Source organism: Canis aureus, chromosome 11 (genome assembly GCF_053574225.1).
Source record: "Canis aureus isolate CA01 chromosome 11, VMU_Caureus_v.1.0, whole genome shotgun sequence".
Classification (NCBI taxonomy): Eukaryota; Metazoa; Chordata; class Mammalia; order Carnivora; family Canidae; genus Canis; species Canis aureus.
In genome coordinates, this window is record NC_135621.1 from 26,603,674 (window position 1) to 26,622,159 (window position 18,486).

Genomic DNA, 18,486 nt, shown 5'->3' on the forward strand with positions numbered 1-18,486 from the left:
CCTTGTAAATGAATTTAGTTTCTTATTTATCCTTCCACTGTCCTTCGCTTCTGAGATGCTGGATGGTGAGAGTGAGGTGGGTCTGGTGGGCTGGCTGCCTCAAGCTGACCTGGGATTTGCAGGCTGGGGCTGACTGAACTGCTCCTTGGCTCGAAAACCCACTCTTGTGCTAGACTGGCTTACTACAAAGGTGGAGTGGGTAGGTGCAAGGAGCAGGATTCCAGGGGCAACAGGAAATGTCCTACGTGTCTCAACAATACCCACCTGCTGAATGACATTTCATCCTTGGAAATCTGTTCCCATGAACTCTCTGTAGAACCCTTTCCTTGTACAAAGGTACTAAGCATCTAAGACCATGTGTGCTTACTGCATACCTGGCACCAGCCTAGACCTTGTGAGGGATTCAAAGTTAAGTAACAAACCCGGCCAGGCAGGTTCCCCCCCTTTAGGGGATTTTCATGCCACTGCAAGTCAGTCCACGTGGCACCCCTACTCTGCCCCCAGCGCCTCCAGTTGGCAGCGTCACCTATGGTCACACAGGGGCCACTTCAGTGGGTTGCTGGGTTGAGTGGCTGGAGAGGAGAGAGACAGGAAGAGAGGAGGCCTCAGAGAAACCTGGAGACATTTGGAAGGGACCTCAAGGTGGGAATGTTGGGGTTGTCTGCGCTCCTTGGATTTCCTGACTCAGAGGTCTGACGCCTGCTGGGGATGGCCCCCCGGCAAGGGGGTAATAGTGGGCACAGTTTCTGGCCACCCCCTCAAGGGCTTTCTCTGGAGAGGTGCAGAGTCCCCCTGCAGGTCTCTGGCAGCCACCCTCCCTGCCCAGTTGGCCTTTCCTTAGCAGCAGCTTCCCCAGAGGTAGGGAGGAAGAGCCTGCTGGGGCTCCATGGTGGTGGTGGTGCCTACTGTGGCCCTTTCCCACAGGCGTGAAGACCAGAAATGGACCTGTGTTCAGTAACTGGAGGCTGCTCAAGCCAGCTCTGGCTCCTTGATGGATAAACTGTCAGCCACTGATCATAAATACCTAGGTTACATCGGGGCTTGGAGATGCACACACAAAATACAACTGAGAGAAAAAGAAAGGTGCAGGACAGTAAGTGCACAGAGGATAGTGATACAACCATCTTCGTCAGCTCCTGTTCCAGCTCTGCCTCCTCCAGGAAGCCCTCCCTGATCTGGCACCTGGAGCTGTGCCTGTCCTGCTTTCCTACCTTCTCCCACATAGATCTGTAACCCCTGGCAGACTGTGGGCTCAAGGGAAGCCACATTTCTTTAGTAACTGTGTTCCCAGGACCTGAGATGGAATGGATGCTCAGTGACTGTTTACCAACTGATCACCTGAGCTAAAGAACGACCAGAAGAGAACTCCGGGGAATGTCGAGAATTGAAGAATTTCATCCCCCAGCTGCATCAAGGTTCAGCATATCTTACTTTCTTTGATTTTTCTGAGTTCAAGGGTGTGGGGGGGTGTCCAGGTGCAGGTTCATGATCTCTCCAGCCTGAGGACGGGTCTGCTTTTTTCTTTTCGGAGTTGTACCTTGCTTGCTATGCTGGTTTGGCTTTTCACGGTCCTGCCAGTGGTGCTGAGAACCCCACAGAACATCAGTGCTGAAGGGACCTCTGCCAATCATCACTCAGTTCCCAGTGGTTCTCCTTTTCCTGTTTCCTTCCTGAGGATCCTTGGAACCCTTGCTGAACATCTGTAAGATGTGGACATCAAACGTGCAGGGTTGTTGTAGAGAACAGACACGCCACATCCCGGGCCTGGTGCACAGAAGGTGCTCAGTCAAGTTGGTGGTTAACCCTGCTCATCTGGTCATTTATCAAGGACCTGAGCCCCTATGCATATCTGGCCCAAATGATTCGCCCTTGGAGAATTCATTGGCCTTGGACCCCTGTTCCTGCAGTTGCAAGTGGTCTGGTGAGAGCGTGCTCTTGAGCACATGCAGCCCCTCCCATCAGGATTCCCCTCCATCACCTGCAACATGCACAACCCAAGAGATCTGGAAAAGTGTATCAGCCCAGCAGATACGGGCTTCCCCGACTGAGAATTGGCAATCCAATTCGCCCTCTCCTTTTCAAGATGAGAAATCTGGGCCCAGAGGAGTCGGGGTTGCAGTCAGAATCCACGGGACACCTGGCTGGCTCAGCAGTTTAGCGCCTGCCTTCAGCTCAGGGCATGATCCTGGAGACCTGGGATCGAGTCCCGCATCAGGCTCCCTTCAGGGAGCCTGCTTCTCCCTCTGCCTGTGTCTCTGCCTCTCTCTGTGTGTCTCTCATGAATAAATAAATAAAATCTTAAAAAAAAAAAAAAAAAAAGAATCCAATTTCGAAGCATGACACAGACCCTCACTTTCCTGGAAAAGCCACACCCAGAAAGGGCACAGAGCCAGCCATCTGGAACTCAGGATGGTGCCCTTGATAAAGGCAGGGAGGCGTGGGTACCTCTGGACAGCCCCACGTGGAGGCAGGCTGCAGGAGGGTGAAGGGTGGCTGCTGGGGCCACTTGTACACAGCACAGCTTGTCCCTGCCAGCCCAGGTGCTGCATGCCTGAGCTGGGGTCAGCTAGGTTGCCCTGTTTACACAGGGACACAGACCTTTTGCCCCTCAGCCCGCGGAATGTCCGCCTTGAGGCATGCCCCACACCAGGCAGCTCTGCCCCACGTGCACAGAGCCGCCCAGGCCTCCAGACGCAGGCAGCTCAGAACAGGAGTGACACCTTGGGGAAAGAGGTCAAAGTGCACACGTTTATTTTCTAGAACAAAGGCTAAAAGAATCAAGTTTCTTTCATTTTATTTTAAGAAGGACAAAAATTGTTATTAAAACATCTACATTATTATCAAGATACTAGACCTTATGAATATTTAATATTAAAGTGTGGTATTCTTAAATTTTTAATACACAGACATTTTAAAAGGACCATTAAATTGATTACTGCCCAGCTGAGAAATGCAGCATCCCTCCTTCCCCTTCCCCAAAAGGGACACTCACATCGGGGGCACCTGTCCGAAGTCTTGTCTCTGCCTGCTGGCAGTGGGCACAGGCCCCTGAGTCAACTCTCCAAGCCTCCCAGTCGGGGTCACGACTGAAATAATCACCCTCATCATTCAAAGCATACTCCTGCTCCTCCGCCCCCTGCCTCTTTGCTCTCTTCCCAACCTGGGGGGGAATCCAGCTCTAGCCAGGCTGGGGAGCCCCAGATCCCAAGGGCTCCTGGATGGAGAACAGGTTGAAAAAGAAAAATCTAGATAGACTCTGATCCTATTCTCTGGGGCGGGAGACACACACCAATCATTTTCTTGGCTGGAGCACCACTGCTCTCTCCCAGCAAGGCTGGAGTGGTCTGGAAACTGGGCCTGGGCAGGGCCACTCTTGCCCCTGCTGCCAAACCACCTCCAACCCATGGCTCCAAGGCCCCCAAATCTGAAAAAGCCCTCTTAATTACACCAGGATGGCTGCATTTTCTGGCCAAATTCTTTATCTTTAGCCCTCATTAGAAGTGATTCCTTGGATACCACACACATATATAATATTATATAGAGCGATATATTTAATACCTGTGTATATATGCATCACGGGGGCGACATATATACACACTAAAAACGAGGCTGGTGACGACAGACTGCAACATCACGGATCAGGGAAAACAAGTGTCATCGACATTCACAGCCATGGCCCCCACCTTGCGTGTGGTCTCTCCTCCCCTCCATTCATGCCACCAGCGCCGGGAGGGATTCTATGGTGCTGGCCTGCTGGGGGCAGGGGCGAGGGGGGGTACAGGGAGAGGGAAGGGTGCATGCCACGGTTACTGGGGAGGGCTGGGCAGTGACAGCAAGAGGAACAACGTTCTCTGCGCCCGGGGTGCCCATAATCACATCATTGCTCGCTATCGATCCTTGCTTGAGGAGAAATGAGGGGGATTCCATTCTCTCCGTCTCACCCCCACCCCTGACTCCAGCTGTGGCCCCTGGTTCCTCCCGGGGGGAGGGCCCACAGCGTGGGACATTCTGGAATGTCTCAGGAACTGGGGGAGGCTGGGTCTGCCCATGGGTCAGGGGGTGGGATGGAGAGGAGGGGGTACACGCAGACGGGCAGACAAGAGGGTGGGGACAGGGATGGGACAGGGCTTGGTGGCTGGGGGCAGGGGCTGGGGGTCAGCTGGGGTCCCAGGCAGCTGGCAAGGCCAGGAATCAGGGAGGGCTAGGACACAACTGTATGTCTAGGTCTGAGGAGAAGGGGGAGAGGGCCATGCTGGGTCCCCAGGAAAGAGGGGCTGGGTCCGATCCCCAACTGGCCCCTGCTGCCCAGCGTCACCTCCCTTCTCTCCACATTCCTGACCCCACCCCTCCCCTTCCTCCCAGTACATCACGTGGAAGCTGAGCCCATGGGCACCCTGCCCGTTACCACTGCCCAAGTGGGCGTCGTGCTGCCACACTCCCCACAACCATCCTCAGGAGGGGACGGTCCCTCTGCAGAGTGCTGACATGACCTCCTTTCCTCGGCCCAGAGGTGGCACTGCCTGGGACCCCCATGGCACACTAATTCAGAGAGGGTCCTGTCCCTGCTAAGAGCCTGGAGGCTCCAGCAGACAACTGGCCTTCTCCTGGCTCTACCTCGTTCCGTGGCCTGGAGACCCTGGGCAGGTCACCCATCCCTGCCCAGCCTTTGTCTCCCTCTCTGCAATGAGGGGGTCTGGGCCGAATCATCTCCAGGGACTCTGAGGACCTAGTCTACATTCAGTGGCCCACGAGGAGGAGGGTCGGGCCAGTGGCCTGGCTGGAAAGGCTCCAGAGATCATCTAGCCCAGCCCCACCCACTCTTCCAACCAGAGGGGAAACTGAGGCCCCGGAGGGCAAGCAACCAATATTGTGTTCCCGGCTCCATCCTGGGGTGGCATTTAAAGCTAATTGGGGCCTCCAGCCCTCTGTGGTGTCCTGATCTGCCCCCAGGGGAGGTGGGGATGGGGTGAGGGTAGGGCAGGGAGGACCCTCCTGCTGCAGATTCAAGTGGGGACCCCAGGCTCCCCAGCCCTGAGCTTTGGGCCCCCTTTAGGAGCAGACAGAAGTTAAAGCTGTAGGCTGAGGCTGGAGGGGTGGGCCAGGCCCCTCCCTCCCCAACCAGGGGAGCCTAGGGGGGGTGGGGGCATCTGCCCGGGGTTCTGGCAGGATGAGGACCCTGGGACCACTTAGGGCTGCAGCATGTGGCCCTGGGTCTGCACACAGGTGGTGGGGGCAGAGAGGATGGAGGGGGCCCCGGAGGGGGCTGGGGGCTGCCTGAGGAGGGCGGCCCCCCACCCCTGCCCTGGCCCTCCTATCAGGCCCTCTGTCCCCACCCCCGCCCCTGACCCTAGGACTTCACCCGAGGCCCAGAGCGGGCCCTACTCCCCAGTGACAGCAGCGGCAACAGGGGCTTCTGGAGCGGCACCGGCAGTGTTCCCGTCCTCTTGCAGCAGGAAGTTGTATTTGCCAAAGTCGTCATCCCGGGGGCACAGAAGCATATCCTTGCGGGCCTTGGCCAGCTTCTGCTTCAGCACCTCGCGCCGGTCCAGCCACTCGGTGAGCTCCTCCTGCCCGTGAGCGCAGCGGCACTTGTCCCCATCTGGGCAGGCCTTGCCCTTCTGGAGCCTGTGGGCAGCAGAAGGCTCACTGCCCACGCCCCGCGCCCTTTCCACCATGGGCTGCGGACCCCGAGCTGGCTACTTGGCTTCCCCCAAGACAAGCCTCTCCCTGGACAGCCTCAGGCCCAGCCTCCTCTAGGACCTGACCCAGGGCTGCAGGTGGGGGCCTGGCGGTTCTGAGCCCCGGGCAGCATCCCGCCCCACCCCGGCCCCACGCTCCTCACATCCACGAGCAGCTGCTCTGGGACACCACCCTCTGCACGCCATCTCTAGGACAAGGGGCGTGGGGGCTGGCCATGGGCTCTCTCAGGCCCACCCTGCAGCCCACCAGGTCCCGCCATGCCCACCCACGGCCCTGCCCTCCCCGGGGAGCACCTGTCGCAGAGCCGGAACTCGCCCATGGGGAAGCGGTAGGCCCAGCCACTGGCATCGCTGTCGGAAGTGAAGACCTTCTCTTTGTGCTTCTCAGACTGGATGTGCTGCTGCCACTGCTTCTTGCTGTTGCTGTTTTTGCCGCAGAGCCAGCAGTGGTAGCCCATCTGGGGGGGGGGGGGGCACAGCGCCGTGGGTGCCCATTCCTCACACTTCTGCCCAGACCGATCCCCCCAGGGAGGCTGAGCCCGCCCCAATGCCCAACCAGATCAGGCTTGGGGGCTGGCCCGAACATGGGTGAGGCCGTTACCATGATGTCGGCGTAGTCCGTGGGCATCTGGATCTGCTTCTCCCCTTCCCGAGAACTGATCGGGGTCCCTTCCCCTGGCTTCCCTGGGTTGTGTTTCTTCAGCCACATGTCATAGGTCTGCTGCATGTCCAGGACTGGTGGGAAGGAGAGGACAGGGTGCTTGGTGAGACAGGATTCTCCATCCGTTCTGCCCCATGATCCGCCTCCCCCCCCCCGGATGTGGGAGCTGGGGGCACTGCAGGCCTTGCTGTCAGGGCTGCCCGGTCAACAATGGAAAATGCAGAGAGGGTACGGCCGGGGGTGGCAGGAGGAGGGCCTGGGTGGCAAAGGGAGAGAGCAGGTATTCTTGAACCTGCTGATGAGTTGGGGTATCTGGCAATGAGGGGACCCTGGGCCAGGCCCCCATCCTGCCTGGTCTTCCCACTCACTCTTATTCTCCTTCATGAACGTCCACATGTCCCTCTCCTCTGGGCTGTGTGCAAAGGAGCAGTTCCCCACGTACTGGCACTTGCGGCCATTCTGCGCATGGATGCAGAGCTGCAGGGTGGGTGTGGGGTGAGCCTGCTGAGTCCGTTGGATTATGCGACAGCTCCAACCAGCAGACAAGCCCTCCCAAGGCCCCTCTGCCCCCACACCTGAGTTCCTACCACCACCCTGCACCTCATTCCTGGCGCTCACATCATATTGCTGTGGGAAGTTGCGAATGGATGGCAGTGGCCTCACCGACACCCATTTCCTCTTGGCCTTTGACATCACCAGAAGGACCCGCCGCTCCTTGGTCCAACTGTAGGACAGACGGGTGCTTTTTGGGGAGATCCCAGTGCAGAGCCCCGGCCTCCTTACCCGTGGTGCTCGGGTGGGCCCCACCCTGCCCAAGCCCCTGCTGGGCGCCTGGCTCACCAGTGCCGGGCCTTGGCGCTACAGTACTTGAGATCTTTGTCAGGCTCTACCACCTGCCCATTCCTCCAGCACTGGCCACACACAAACTTCATCTGCAGGTCGAAGGTGCTGGGCCCATGTGTCCGAGGGGCGCCCTGTTGGGGGAAGGGGGTTGGTGAATCCAAAGGCATCAGGGTGGAGGCCTGGAGTCTGTCACACAGGCGGCCTCCAGGAGTGTTAGGGCCACTCAGGGCCTTAGAATGAGCCGGCCCATCACCACTTCCCAGAGGGAAATAACCTCCCCACTCTAGGTCCCCTGGCCTCTCAGTGTGGGAACCAGGCCTGGGACGGGGCTTCTGATTCCTGATCGAATATTCTCTGCCTTCTCTGGCTGGTCCCCATGGGTCTGCTCTTTGGAGCTGCTGGCATTTCCCTGAGCATGGCTTGCTTTTGCACATGCTGTTCCCTCTGCCTGGAATGCCCTTCCTCTGGACTTGGTCACGCTGTTTCTGGAAACTTTCAAAACTCAGCTCGAGTACCACCTCCTTTAGGAAGCATTCCCTGGAGTTCTTCTAAGTGGCAGCCACCCATCCTAGGAGCTCCCACAGTACCTGACTCATGTTGATCAACTCCTCCAGCTAGGAGGGCTGGGCCTGGCAGGCAGCAGGGCCCAGGTGGGAAGCCACTTGCACAGGAGCCTGCCTGGGCGGCCCTGGACTTCATCCTCATGCTCTGCTCTAGCCTTTCCTTTGAAGGCAGGAGGGCCTGTTCTTTGGCACCCTTGGGATGGGAGGGGGCGGTGAAAGTGGGGGAGATGCCCATACAGCCTTGTCTTCTGCCACTTTCAACCTCCTCCTCCAACTACGTTGGCTAAATTACTAACTGTCCCATTACCTAGAGCCTCTCTGTCCTCTCTGGAGCCTCAGATGTGGGGTCCCCCCTCCAGGCCGCTCTCTCTCCCCCAGGCTAGAAGAGGGTACATGTCCTCTACTGTGGGAGTACCCTGTGTGCCTGGCACTACCTCGCTCAGGGCCTGTCCTTGAGCAGGAAGGGGTTCTGTCCACATGTGTTGACTGACCCTTGGCCAGGTGCTGGATGACTCGCAGCCTGGCTCAGCCCCAGGATAACCCCCATGTCACCTCGGTAACAAGGTAAAAGCAGAGCTTTGTAACTAGGGCATGGCCTGTGCTAGAGCGGGCAGGAGGTTCTCCACATCACTACTGATATCTAGGTGTCCCATTGGATTCTCACAGAAGCCCGAGGGGACCATTTCACAGGTGAGGGAATTGCAGGGGCGGGGGGGGAGGCTACTCTAACGAACAGCCATGCCAGGTCACTGAGCTTCCCTTTCTACAACTGTACAGCCTCACCAACTCCTCGCTGTAGCCCTGGGGTCGGGTAGGACTGAACAGAAGCAGAGGTTCACAGAGGTTACTAATCCACCCACGGGTAAGTGGTCTGAGGACAGGATCCTGGTGAGAGGCAGGAGCTTTGTTGTGGGATGGCACAGCTGCGGTGCCGTGGGCACTGGGCCCGAGCAGCTTCTCCCCTGGGATCTCATCCTTGGCCCCAAGTGCTGCTGGCTCCGCCCTCTGGTGGCAAGCAAGCAAGACGCCTCATGCCCTGGTTGTGGCCAGGCCTGGCACAGAAGCCCTGTTCCCCAGCCAGGCCCAAGAGTGGCAACGTGGGTGGGCTGGGTGGGGCCCCTGGCAGCAAAAGGGGGTTGAAGCCTCTCATGGCACCCTTGGGCAGCTAGGCCTGCCCCCGTTCCTGGGGACCCTGGCAGCAGCCCTGAGGAGGAAGAAGGGGTAGGAGGTGGTGAAGACTCAGAGTTCTCTTAGAAGATAACACTGCAGGTCCAACCCAAGCCCCTCACTGCTTTCCAGCCAGGATCCTGGCCAGGAACAAAAAACAAACCACATGGCAGAGAGGGGGTAGGGAAAAGAGGACAGTACAGGGAGGGACAGAGGAGGAGGACAACCCAGGAAGCGGGGAGAGAAAGAAAAAGGACCAGAATGATGGGCTAGAGAGAAGGGCAAGTCCCAAAGGAACCAGGCAGCCCTGTGGGGCAGCCTGCCCTGCCCCCTGGCTCACTGCCACACCCACTCAGGAGGGGCCAGGGGCCTAGCCTTCTCCCAAAGTGACTGGTGGGTGGGTTTGGCCTGGGGAGGGGGGGGTCATCCCTTATGTGTGGATGGCATAGGGGGCTCACCTCACACTATCTTTTGGGCCTGAGACTGCCCTTTCTTTTCCCGCTGTCATCCACGGCTAAAACAGTCCCTACCTCTTGGGGAGGATATGAGGATTGAGGATGGCATGGGGCCCAGTGTGGAGCAGGGACTCTGCAAGCTGCAGCTTGGTCGGGTTCTATGACCCTCACAGCCACCCTGGAGATGGCAGGCAAGATTATGATCCCCATTTTATGGGTGGGGAATCCTCTGGTGGTGGGAATGGTACTGGTTGGGGGTGGGGAGCAGAGCAAGTTCTGGATAAGATGTCAGAGAACCAGGCATTTATTCCACTAAGTGTGCCCCTGGGTTAGTCTCTAGCATGCTCTGAGACTCAGTTTCCCCATCTGCAAATGCCACAGTGCCACAGCTCACTTCTTCAGGAACAGGATGAGGATTGGGATGGATGGGAATGGTACGATCAGTGGGAAGGAATATTTACACGGTCTCAAGGACCCTCCCCAGAAGATACTTTTCATTACAAAGGGGGAAAAACATAACTTCACGGTAGAGAAACCTTTACCTTGGAGGCACCTTTAATCAAGTGATCACCAGTAAAGTGACACACAGAGATGATGTGCTCCTGATGAGTGAACTGAGGCGAGCATAATAACATCACCTCTGGGGTTTGAGGAACCAGACAATCCCAAATGGATGAGCCTTTTACAAGATAGCGGCTCTTCAGAACCATCAGTATCATGTAAGACAAAAAAGACCAGGGGACTGCTCTAGATCCAAAGAGACTAGACAGGGCCCCCGGGTGGCTCAGTTGGTGAAGTGTCTCCCTTCGGCTCAAGTCATGATCCTGAGGTCCTGGGGTTGAGCCCTGTGTCGGGCTCCTGCTTAGCAGGGAGCCTGCTTCTCCCTCTCCCTCTGCCCTTCCCTCCACTCGTGCTTTCCCTCTCTCTTTCTCAAATAAATAAATAAAATCCCTAAAAAGAGAGAGAGAGAGAGAGAGAGAGAGACTATAGAGACACAACAAATAAATACAGTGTCACTTGGGATTTGGGGATGATTCACAAAATCTGAATAATAGGACATCATCTGAAAAATTATAGCAATGTTAGTTCTGTGATGCTGACAACTGTCCTGTGGTTATTATGTAAGACAGTGTCCTTATTTTTAGGAAATAGACACCAAAGGATTTAGGGGTGATGAGGCATCATGTCTACCACTTATTCTCAAATGGTTCAGGAGAAAGTATGTATATAATTGTATATATATGTCTATGTGTGGACACACACACACACACACACACAGGACAAAGTGAGTGTGGAATGTGGTAAAATGGTTACTATCTGGGGAATCCAGAAATGAGAATACACAAATTCTTTGTAGTATTCTGATAATTTTCTGCTAAGTCTGAAATTACGTTCAATTAAAGGGATGGGGAATGGCCCTCGGGGTCCTGGGTCCTACCCCCAACGCCAATCCAGGGCCTCACCAAGCTGCTGCTGGCCTTCCCTGCATGGGCCTCCATCTGCTGCCAGTACTTCTTGGATTCCTGGACGATGTCTTCGTGGGTCATGCCTGTGGAGGGCGGGACCAGACACGGCATATGTGAAGGAGAGTAGCAAAGAGAAAGGCAGGGGATCTGCAAGGGCCACCCAGACCCACGCTAAGGACCTGCCACACAAACACATGGGCAGCAGAGAAAGCATTCATCCTCTCTGGGCCTCTTAATCTGCATTAAGAATGAAGGACCTCGGGCAGCCCGGGTGGCTCAGTGATTTAGTGCCTGCCTTCAGCCCAGGGCGTGATCCTGGAGACCCGGGATCGAGTCCCATGTCGGGCCCCTTGCATGGAGCCTGCTTCTCCCTCTGCCTGTGTCTATGCCTCTCTTTCTGTGTGTGTCTCATGAATTGACAAATAAAATCTTTGAAAACAAAAACAGAATGAAGGACCTCAGGGCACCTGGATGGCTTAGTCGGTTAAGCTGCTGCCTTCAGCTCAGATCATGATCCTGGGGTCCTGGGATTGAACCTCACATCAGGCTCTTTGCTCAGTGGGGAGCCTGCTGCTCCCTCTGCTCCCCACTTATGCTCTCTGTTGCTCTCTCTGTCTCTTTCTCTCTCAAATAAATAAATAAAATCTTAATAAAACAAATAAAAGAAGAACCTGCTCCAAACCCTCACAGGGAGCAGGAGAATCAAATGCAGCTAAGAGTGGGAAAATGCAGGAGAAAGATGTTGACTCTGCAGCATGGCATGGTGACTGCCTTCATGCCAGTCTCTTGGGCCTGCTGCTCAGCACCCTTCTTTGAACCCACCCCCCTCAGTGGGGGTCTCAGGCCTGACTTCTTCTTGGTGGCCTCTAGTCCACTGGTTGTTAGGGCTTCATGTTTGGCCCAGGCAGGCTCACTAGCTCACTGAGGGGCTGCTGCTCTTCACTGTGAGTGAGCAAAGGGGCAGCCACCCAAACGCTGTGGCCCAGACCTTCCAATTTGACTGCTGACTACTGAACCCACCCTCTGAGGAAAAGCTTGGAGCACTTTTTATGAAGTGTGCTCTCCTTCCATCTCCTCCAGTCCCTTTCTAGACTGATTTCCTTTTGATCCTGTCCTATGGATGCTTTCCATGGTGACCGTGTGTCACTGGGGAGTTCCTCTAGGCCAGGCACTGTGCTTGACACCCATCTTCTTGCTAGTGATTCCTAAATAGATCTCTCCAGCTCAGACGTCTCCTGTGAACTTCCAGACTTCCACATCCACCTGCCTGCTCAATATCTCTACTTGAAGTCCAAGAGGAATCTCAAGCCCCTCCCATCCCACAGTGAACCCTGACAGGACTCCCCAAACCTGCTCCTCCTACAGCCTCCCCTGCTGAGAACATAGCAACCCCATCCTTCCGGTTACTCTGCTCAAAACCCTTGCAGTTGACCTTATGCCATCCTTTGTCAGAATCTGACCACTCCTTCCACCCCTGCCACTGTTACCCCGGCCTGAGCCACACCTTCCCTGGTCCCCCCACTGTCCGCCCTTACCCCTCTATCCTCCACCCAGTGGCCAGGGCGACTTTTAAAAAAATATTGATCAGGGTGGCTCAGTTGATTAGGCGTCTGCGTTTGGCTCAGGTCATGATCCTGGGGTCCTGGGATTGAGCCCTGTATTGGGATGCCTGCGCAATGGGGAACCTGCTTCTCCCTCTGCCTCTGCCCTTTCCCCTACTGTGTTCTCTCTCTCAAATAAATTAATTAAAATTAAATAAATAAAAAATATTGATCATATCACATATACCTCTACCCACTTAAACCCTCCACACCCTGCACATCATATTGAGAACAATCCTGACTTTATGTACAACCTAGAGACTTCCACACACTCAGGTCCCTACCAACCTCAGGCCCCCCTCCTCCCATGCACTAAGGTGCTCCACTCTCACAAACAGCATTTCTGTACCAAGCTTGATCCCGCCTCAGGGCCTCCAGCCTTGCTCTTCCCTCTCCTGGCACTCTCTCCCTACCCTTTCTTTCTTTCTTTTTATTTATTTTTTATTTTTTTATTTTTTTATTTTTTTTCTTTCTTTTTTTTTTTTAAGATTTTATTTATTTATTCATAGAGACACAGAGAGAGAGGGGCGGAGATACAGGCAGAGGGAGAAGCAAGCTCCATGCAGAGAGCCTGACGTGGTACTCGATCCAGCGTCTCCAGGATCACGCCCTGGGCTGCAGGCGGTGCTAAACTGCTGCGCCACCAGGGCTGCCCTCTCCCTACCCTTTCTTGCTCAAATACCACCTCCTCACAGAGACCTTCCCCAACCATCTTATCCCAGATGCCCCAGCCTGAACCCCTCTCCCTCTGTGTTACTTTCCTCTCAGCACTGAGCACGTCTGAAATCACACAACCCTATTTCATCAACCGTAAGAAGAAGACGTCAATTGTTAGATGCACCGTTATTTTATGTTACACCCAAAACAATGCTGCTAAATTACATTACAATACACAGTGGGGGGAACGTGCGTCCTAGACCAGATGGAATGCAGGATTTACTACATACTTACTATGCTCTCTTGCCTTTGCTTACAGATATCAGATGTTCTCGGAGAACCAGGACCTCAAGGGGTCCTTGCTCAGGCCCGACACACAGCAGGTACACTCATCACACTATCAGATGAATGAGTAAGCGAATAGCTTTTAATCTCCTCAGCTGAGATGGAGATTATGGTCACCAGTTCACAGATGGGCAAGGGGAGGCTCAGCGAGGGGAAGTGACCTGCTGATGACCAACCAGGCAGCCTGGCTCTGCCCCTTCTTCCTCTTCCACCTGTGTTCCGCTGGCAGTGCCCGGATAGGGATAAACCCAGGATCTTTCAAGCCTGGAAGCTCCCCGAGAGCAGGGCCTGGAAGCTTCTAGAGATCAGAGCCTTTGTGTCCTCTGTGATGTCTAAGGGGCACCGGCTCCTGCAGAGGCACGTCTCCCATCAAGCCACTGCCCCTCTGAACTCCTTTAGGCCCCCTCTGCCACCTGCTGCGGGCTGGCCCATCCACCCTCAGCAGGTCCCGCGCCTCCCCTCCACCTGCCCCTGCCCAGCCCCCTCACCTGAGTACTGCTGCAGCAGCCACACTTTGAGCTCGATGAAGCTGTGGGCAAAGTGGCAGCTGTCTTCCCGCAGGCAGCCATAGCGCACCTCGTGGCGGCACACGTCGAACTGGAAATGCTCCTGGAACTGGCGGATCTTGGAGTACTTGAGGGAGGTGGAGCGGACGATGTGCACCAGGCACCTGGTGGGCAGAGGGCAGGGAGCACGATGCAGTCTGCAGCACCCCCCCTGCCCTCCCCCACCATTCCCAGCAGGACTACTCTCCCTGAGCCTGGGCGAGCCTGAGGGGAGGGGCTCCTCTCTGGGTGTTCCTGCCCTTATGGAAGTGACGCTTCTAGATCATGAGAGCACAGGAGGCAAGAGGTGGGAGTCCTACACCCAGGCAGTCCCAGCTGTATGTCCTCCTCTGGCCTCAATCCTGGGTCAGCTCAAAGGGGGAGCTGCCAGGAGAAGGACACAGATGCCACCTGCTATGAGGCTGGGAGAAGGGAGCACCGGGGTGGGGGGGCACAGGGAAGGGGCACAGGGAAGGGGCGCAGGTTCCCCCCCAGCTTGATGCACCAGAGCTGCTCCTGCATCCAGAGAAACCATAATCAAGCACCTCTTCTGGGACAGGAATTGCATTTTATTTTATTATTTTTTGTTGCTGGTCTTTAGTTTTTATTTCATAATCAAACAATGCTGCAGGTTGTGATCTTGGGGTCGTGGGATTGAGCCCCATGTGGTGCCCCATGCTCAGCATGGAGTCTGCTTGAGATTATCTCCCTCTCCTTCTGCCGCTCTCTCAGCCCCCCCCCACTTTCTCTCTCAAATAAATAAATAAATCTTTAAAAAAAAAGGCCCCAAACTGTAATTCTTAAATCCAGGTAAATTTGGGAGATAGTAAGGAAAATATGGGAGCCCATAGTAAGGAAAATATGGCAGTGAGAGCACAAAGATTACAATATATTTTGAGCCGCTGGGGTGAAAGGGTGCTCTCCTGAACTACAGAAGGAATGGCCTGGTAGTTAAGATAAAAATGCAAATCATGGGATGCCTGGGTGGCTCAGCGATTGAGTGTCTGCCTTCAGCTCAGGTCGTGTTCCCAGAGTCCTTGGATCAAGTCCCATATCAGGCTCATTGTGGGGAGCCCTCTTCTCCCTCTGCCTATGTCTCTGCCTCTCTCTCTCTGTGCATCTCTCATGAATAAATATATAAAATCTTTTTAAAAAATGCAAATCAAATTTATTAGATTTATGGGCCAGAAATTTTATTTTATTTTATTATTATTATTATTTTTTAAAGATTTTATTTATTTATGCATGAGAGACATAGAGAAAGAGAGAGGCAGAGACACAGGCAGAGGGAGAAACAGGCCCCATGCAGGGAGCCTGACATGGGACTCGATCCCAGGTCTCCAGGATCCCACCCTGGGCTGAAGGTAGCACTAAACTGCTGAGCCACCAGGGCTGCCCCTATTATTATTATTTTTAAGATTTTATGTATTTATTACAGACAGAGAGAGAGAGAGAGAGGCAGAGACACAGGCAGAGAGAGAAGCAGGCTCCATGCAGGGAGCTGGATGTGGGACTAGATCTTGGGTCTCCAGGATCAGGCCCTGGGCTGAAGGTGGAGCTAAACCGCTGAGCCACCGGGGCTGCCCCTGTTATTATTATTTTTAAAGATTTTATTTATTCATTCATGAGAGGCAGAGAGAGAGAGAGAGAGAGAGAGGCAGAGACACAAGCAGAGGGAGAAGCAGGCTCCATGCTGGGAGCCCAACGACGTGGGACTCCTGGGTCTCCAGGATCAGGTCCTGGGCTTAAGGTGGCGCCAAACCGTTGAGCCACCTGGGCTGCCCAGGGACCAGGAATTTTAATTATGCTCACAGCAACCCTAGGAGATTGGGATCACCATCAACTTTACAGACAGGGAAACCAAAGGCTATAGCATTGATCAGGCTGGGATTTGGACACAGGATGCCGGGGCTCTATCATCCATGCTGGGGCAGAGCCAAGGGGAGTCACAGGGAGCGAAGGTGGTGCCAGGCCTGACCCAGATCCTCCCACTTGTCTGACGCCAACGTACTGACAGTGGAGGGCACCAGATGGGAGTCAGAGATGTGGCCTCCCACGTTGAGTGAGCTACTTCCAAGCCTCATCAGTACAAGAGACTGTAACTCCTCCCTTCCAGGAGCAAAGAGATCATTAAAATACTGAGAGAACGCCTGGAATACAGATCTCATCTGTTGGTTCCATCTGTTCCAGGTGGATGCTGGATCTGAGCCCTAAATTCTGCCCCTCAGCTTGACACCCCAGGTATACTCTCTGGCTTCATTTGCTCCCCAGGCATCTGAACCACCCCAGCTTTCTGTGTGCCCCTGCTACCAGGCCCAGGCTGTGGGTCCCACTCACTTGTTGTTATAGAAGCTGTGCTTGGCAGCCAGGTTGGAGCAGACAGACGGAGAGTCCTTGGTGCCTTTGCTGATGATCCGGGGTTTACTGTCGAAGCAGATCTGCCGAGGGAGGGAGTGGGCTGGGACCCGGAATGGCTACCTGGCACAGACTGGGTCCCTGCCAGCCCTGCTGAGTCAGGGGAATGAGAAAAGGCACCCCAGGTCCTGTAGCCCCCACCTCTTTGGCTCTAGCTCCCAGATAACCTGGGCTGTGGCTCTCTCTGGTCCCACCGCTCCAAATGCCTGGGGTAGGGGGTAACTCCAAGTTTCTGAGCCTGAGTTTTGCCAACTGGAAACTGGGGTGACCATGCCTGCTGTCCCACAGGCTCACTGTGAAGCTCAGGAAGGACATAACAGAACTGCAAGTGCTTTGTAAAGTACATGCACCTGCTGGCCGGGAGCTGTGATGCCAGGCCAACTGCACTGAAGGGAGCGGCCAGTCCACCTACTCCAAGGGTTGGAGGGGGAAGGGCTGGCTATGCAATGGGTCAAGGTTGGGCTGAGCTGCACCAACCCTGCCAGCAACCTGGATCCAGAGCTCTCACTCCACGGAGATCGACCTGACACTATCACTGGCCTTATCATGCTCCGATCGGGCAGGGAAGCAAGGGGCCAGCGGAGTCTTCTGTGGCAGCTCTGGGGACAGAATTAACGACAACTTGGTGGAGCTGCTGGGATCAGAGCTGAGTCTTAGAGGGTCCAAGATGCAGGAACACAGGGAGGGCGCTCCAGGGAGAAGGGATGGCCTGGATACAGGCAGGGGGGTGGGCAGGAAGGTATAACGGGCATTGGAGCCAACACAGCTAGACAAGGAGGTGTGGGGAGGATGAGCACCTACAGTGCCTGGTGCCCAGCCTGGCCTTTGATGGCCATCAGGAAAGAGTGGATATGATCATCTCTCTTTCCTTAGCAAGCTAGGGTCCCACAGGCCTTTCTGACAGTGCAAGGACCTATGGGTTCTAAAGTCAGGTCCCCCAAACCCCCAGGTTCCGCGACTGACATTCTTCAGAGGCTCTCGCACCCGGGAGGCCCACCCCAGCCCCAGCTGTGCTGGGGCCCGCAGAGGAGGCAGGCGGGCAGGTACCTCACAGAGGAAGGTGAATATGCCCTGGTGCTCCTTAAGGAGCTTGGCGATGGTGAGGCTGCCGCGCTTGACACCCCCCAGCGGGTCAAAGAGTAGGTCGCGGTTGAGGGTGCCTTTCCGCTCCTCTGTCCACACGTCGATCTCCTCCTGATGGTAGGCGAAGGTGCAGTTATCCCCGTACTTACAGTCCTGCTTGTTAATCATGTCTGCAAAGAGGCAACAGGACACACACGTTCTGCCAGGCGGGACGGCAGCCCACGGAGCCCCCGGGACACCGAGGTCGCATGGGGTGCTCAGGCCCAGCTCCTCCGTGTGGGCTGGGGTGCTCAGGGGGGCAGGGGTGTTCATCTGGGACCTGGGAGGGCGGGGGGCAGAGCTGGGGAAGGCCCTTCCCAGGCCAGGTCCCTTCTCTGCCCTGCACCTTGTGGGGGTGAGGGGACCTGTGTGTTCCAGCTACAGGGCAGGTGGTCACACCCCTCTACCCCCACCACAAAGCTGCCTTATGTGCTTGGGGTAGGATAAGAGGTGGGATGAGGGGGTTGGTAGATGAATACAAGCCTCTAAATAAATACAAGTGGTTTCATTCTGATTATTCACCAGGAAAATGCCCTTGGTTAAGGGCCTGGGCCTTCGAATCCGGCAGACTTGGGCTGGGATTCCCTGTTATTCCTCAGCTGTCTGTCCCATAAACAGAGAATACTGAGTTGTTGTGGGAAGTAAGTGGAATAATAAATAAAACCCCTGGGGACCAGGGGCACCTGGCCGGCTCAGGGGGTAGAGCATGCAACTCTTGATCTCAGGGCCCTATGTTGGGTGTGGAGCCTACTTTAAAAAACAAAACAAAACAACACCCCCACAAAACAAAACAAAACAAAACAAAACAAAACAAAACAAAACAAAACAAAACAACCCTGGGGACCAGGGAGTTGTGAGGGCAGCAGGCTCACAACCTGGAGCCCTGGCGGTCGAAACTTTTTCTTTCCCTCCCCTTGCTCACACTCTCTCTAAGATGCCCTGCTCCA

The 18,486-nt window shown here is 55.3% G+C and overlaps 1 protein-coding gene across 2 annotated transcripts in view; it reads right to left on the reverse strand.

Moving 5' to 3' along the window:
• Positions 1–2,777: 2,777 nt before the first annotated feature.
• ZC3H7B (zinc finger CCCH-type containing 7B) overlaps positions 2,778–18,486 on the reverse strand; it is a 62,716-nt gene continuing 47,007 nt past the window's right edge. For both annotated transcript variants that reach the window (XM_077914358.1, XM_077914359.1), the window contains 10 exons: positions 17,465–17,670; positions 16,340–16,440; positions 13,946–14,127; positions 10,852–10,937; positions 7,201–7,334; positions 6,979–7,084; positions 6,729–6,837; positions 6,301–6,434; positions 5,994–6,157; positions 2,778–5,625 (listed from right to left, as the gene is read on the reverse strand). In XM_077914358.1, the coding sequence (XP_077770484.1) occupies positions 5,379–5,625; positions 5,994–6,157; positions 6,301–6,434; positions 6,729–6,837; positions 6,979–7,084; positions 7,201–7,334; positions 10,852–10,937; positions 13,946–14,127; positions 16,340–16,440; positions 17,465–17,670 (1,469 nt within the window). In that variant the 3' untranslated portion in view covers positions 2,778–5,378. The remainder of the gene's footprint in view (positions 5,626–5,993; positions 6,158–6,300; positions 6,435–6,728; positions 6,838–6,978; positions 7,085–7,200; positions 7,335–10,851; positions 10,938–13,945; positions 14,128–16,339; positions 16,441–17,464; positions 17,671–18,486) is intronic.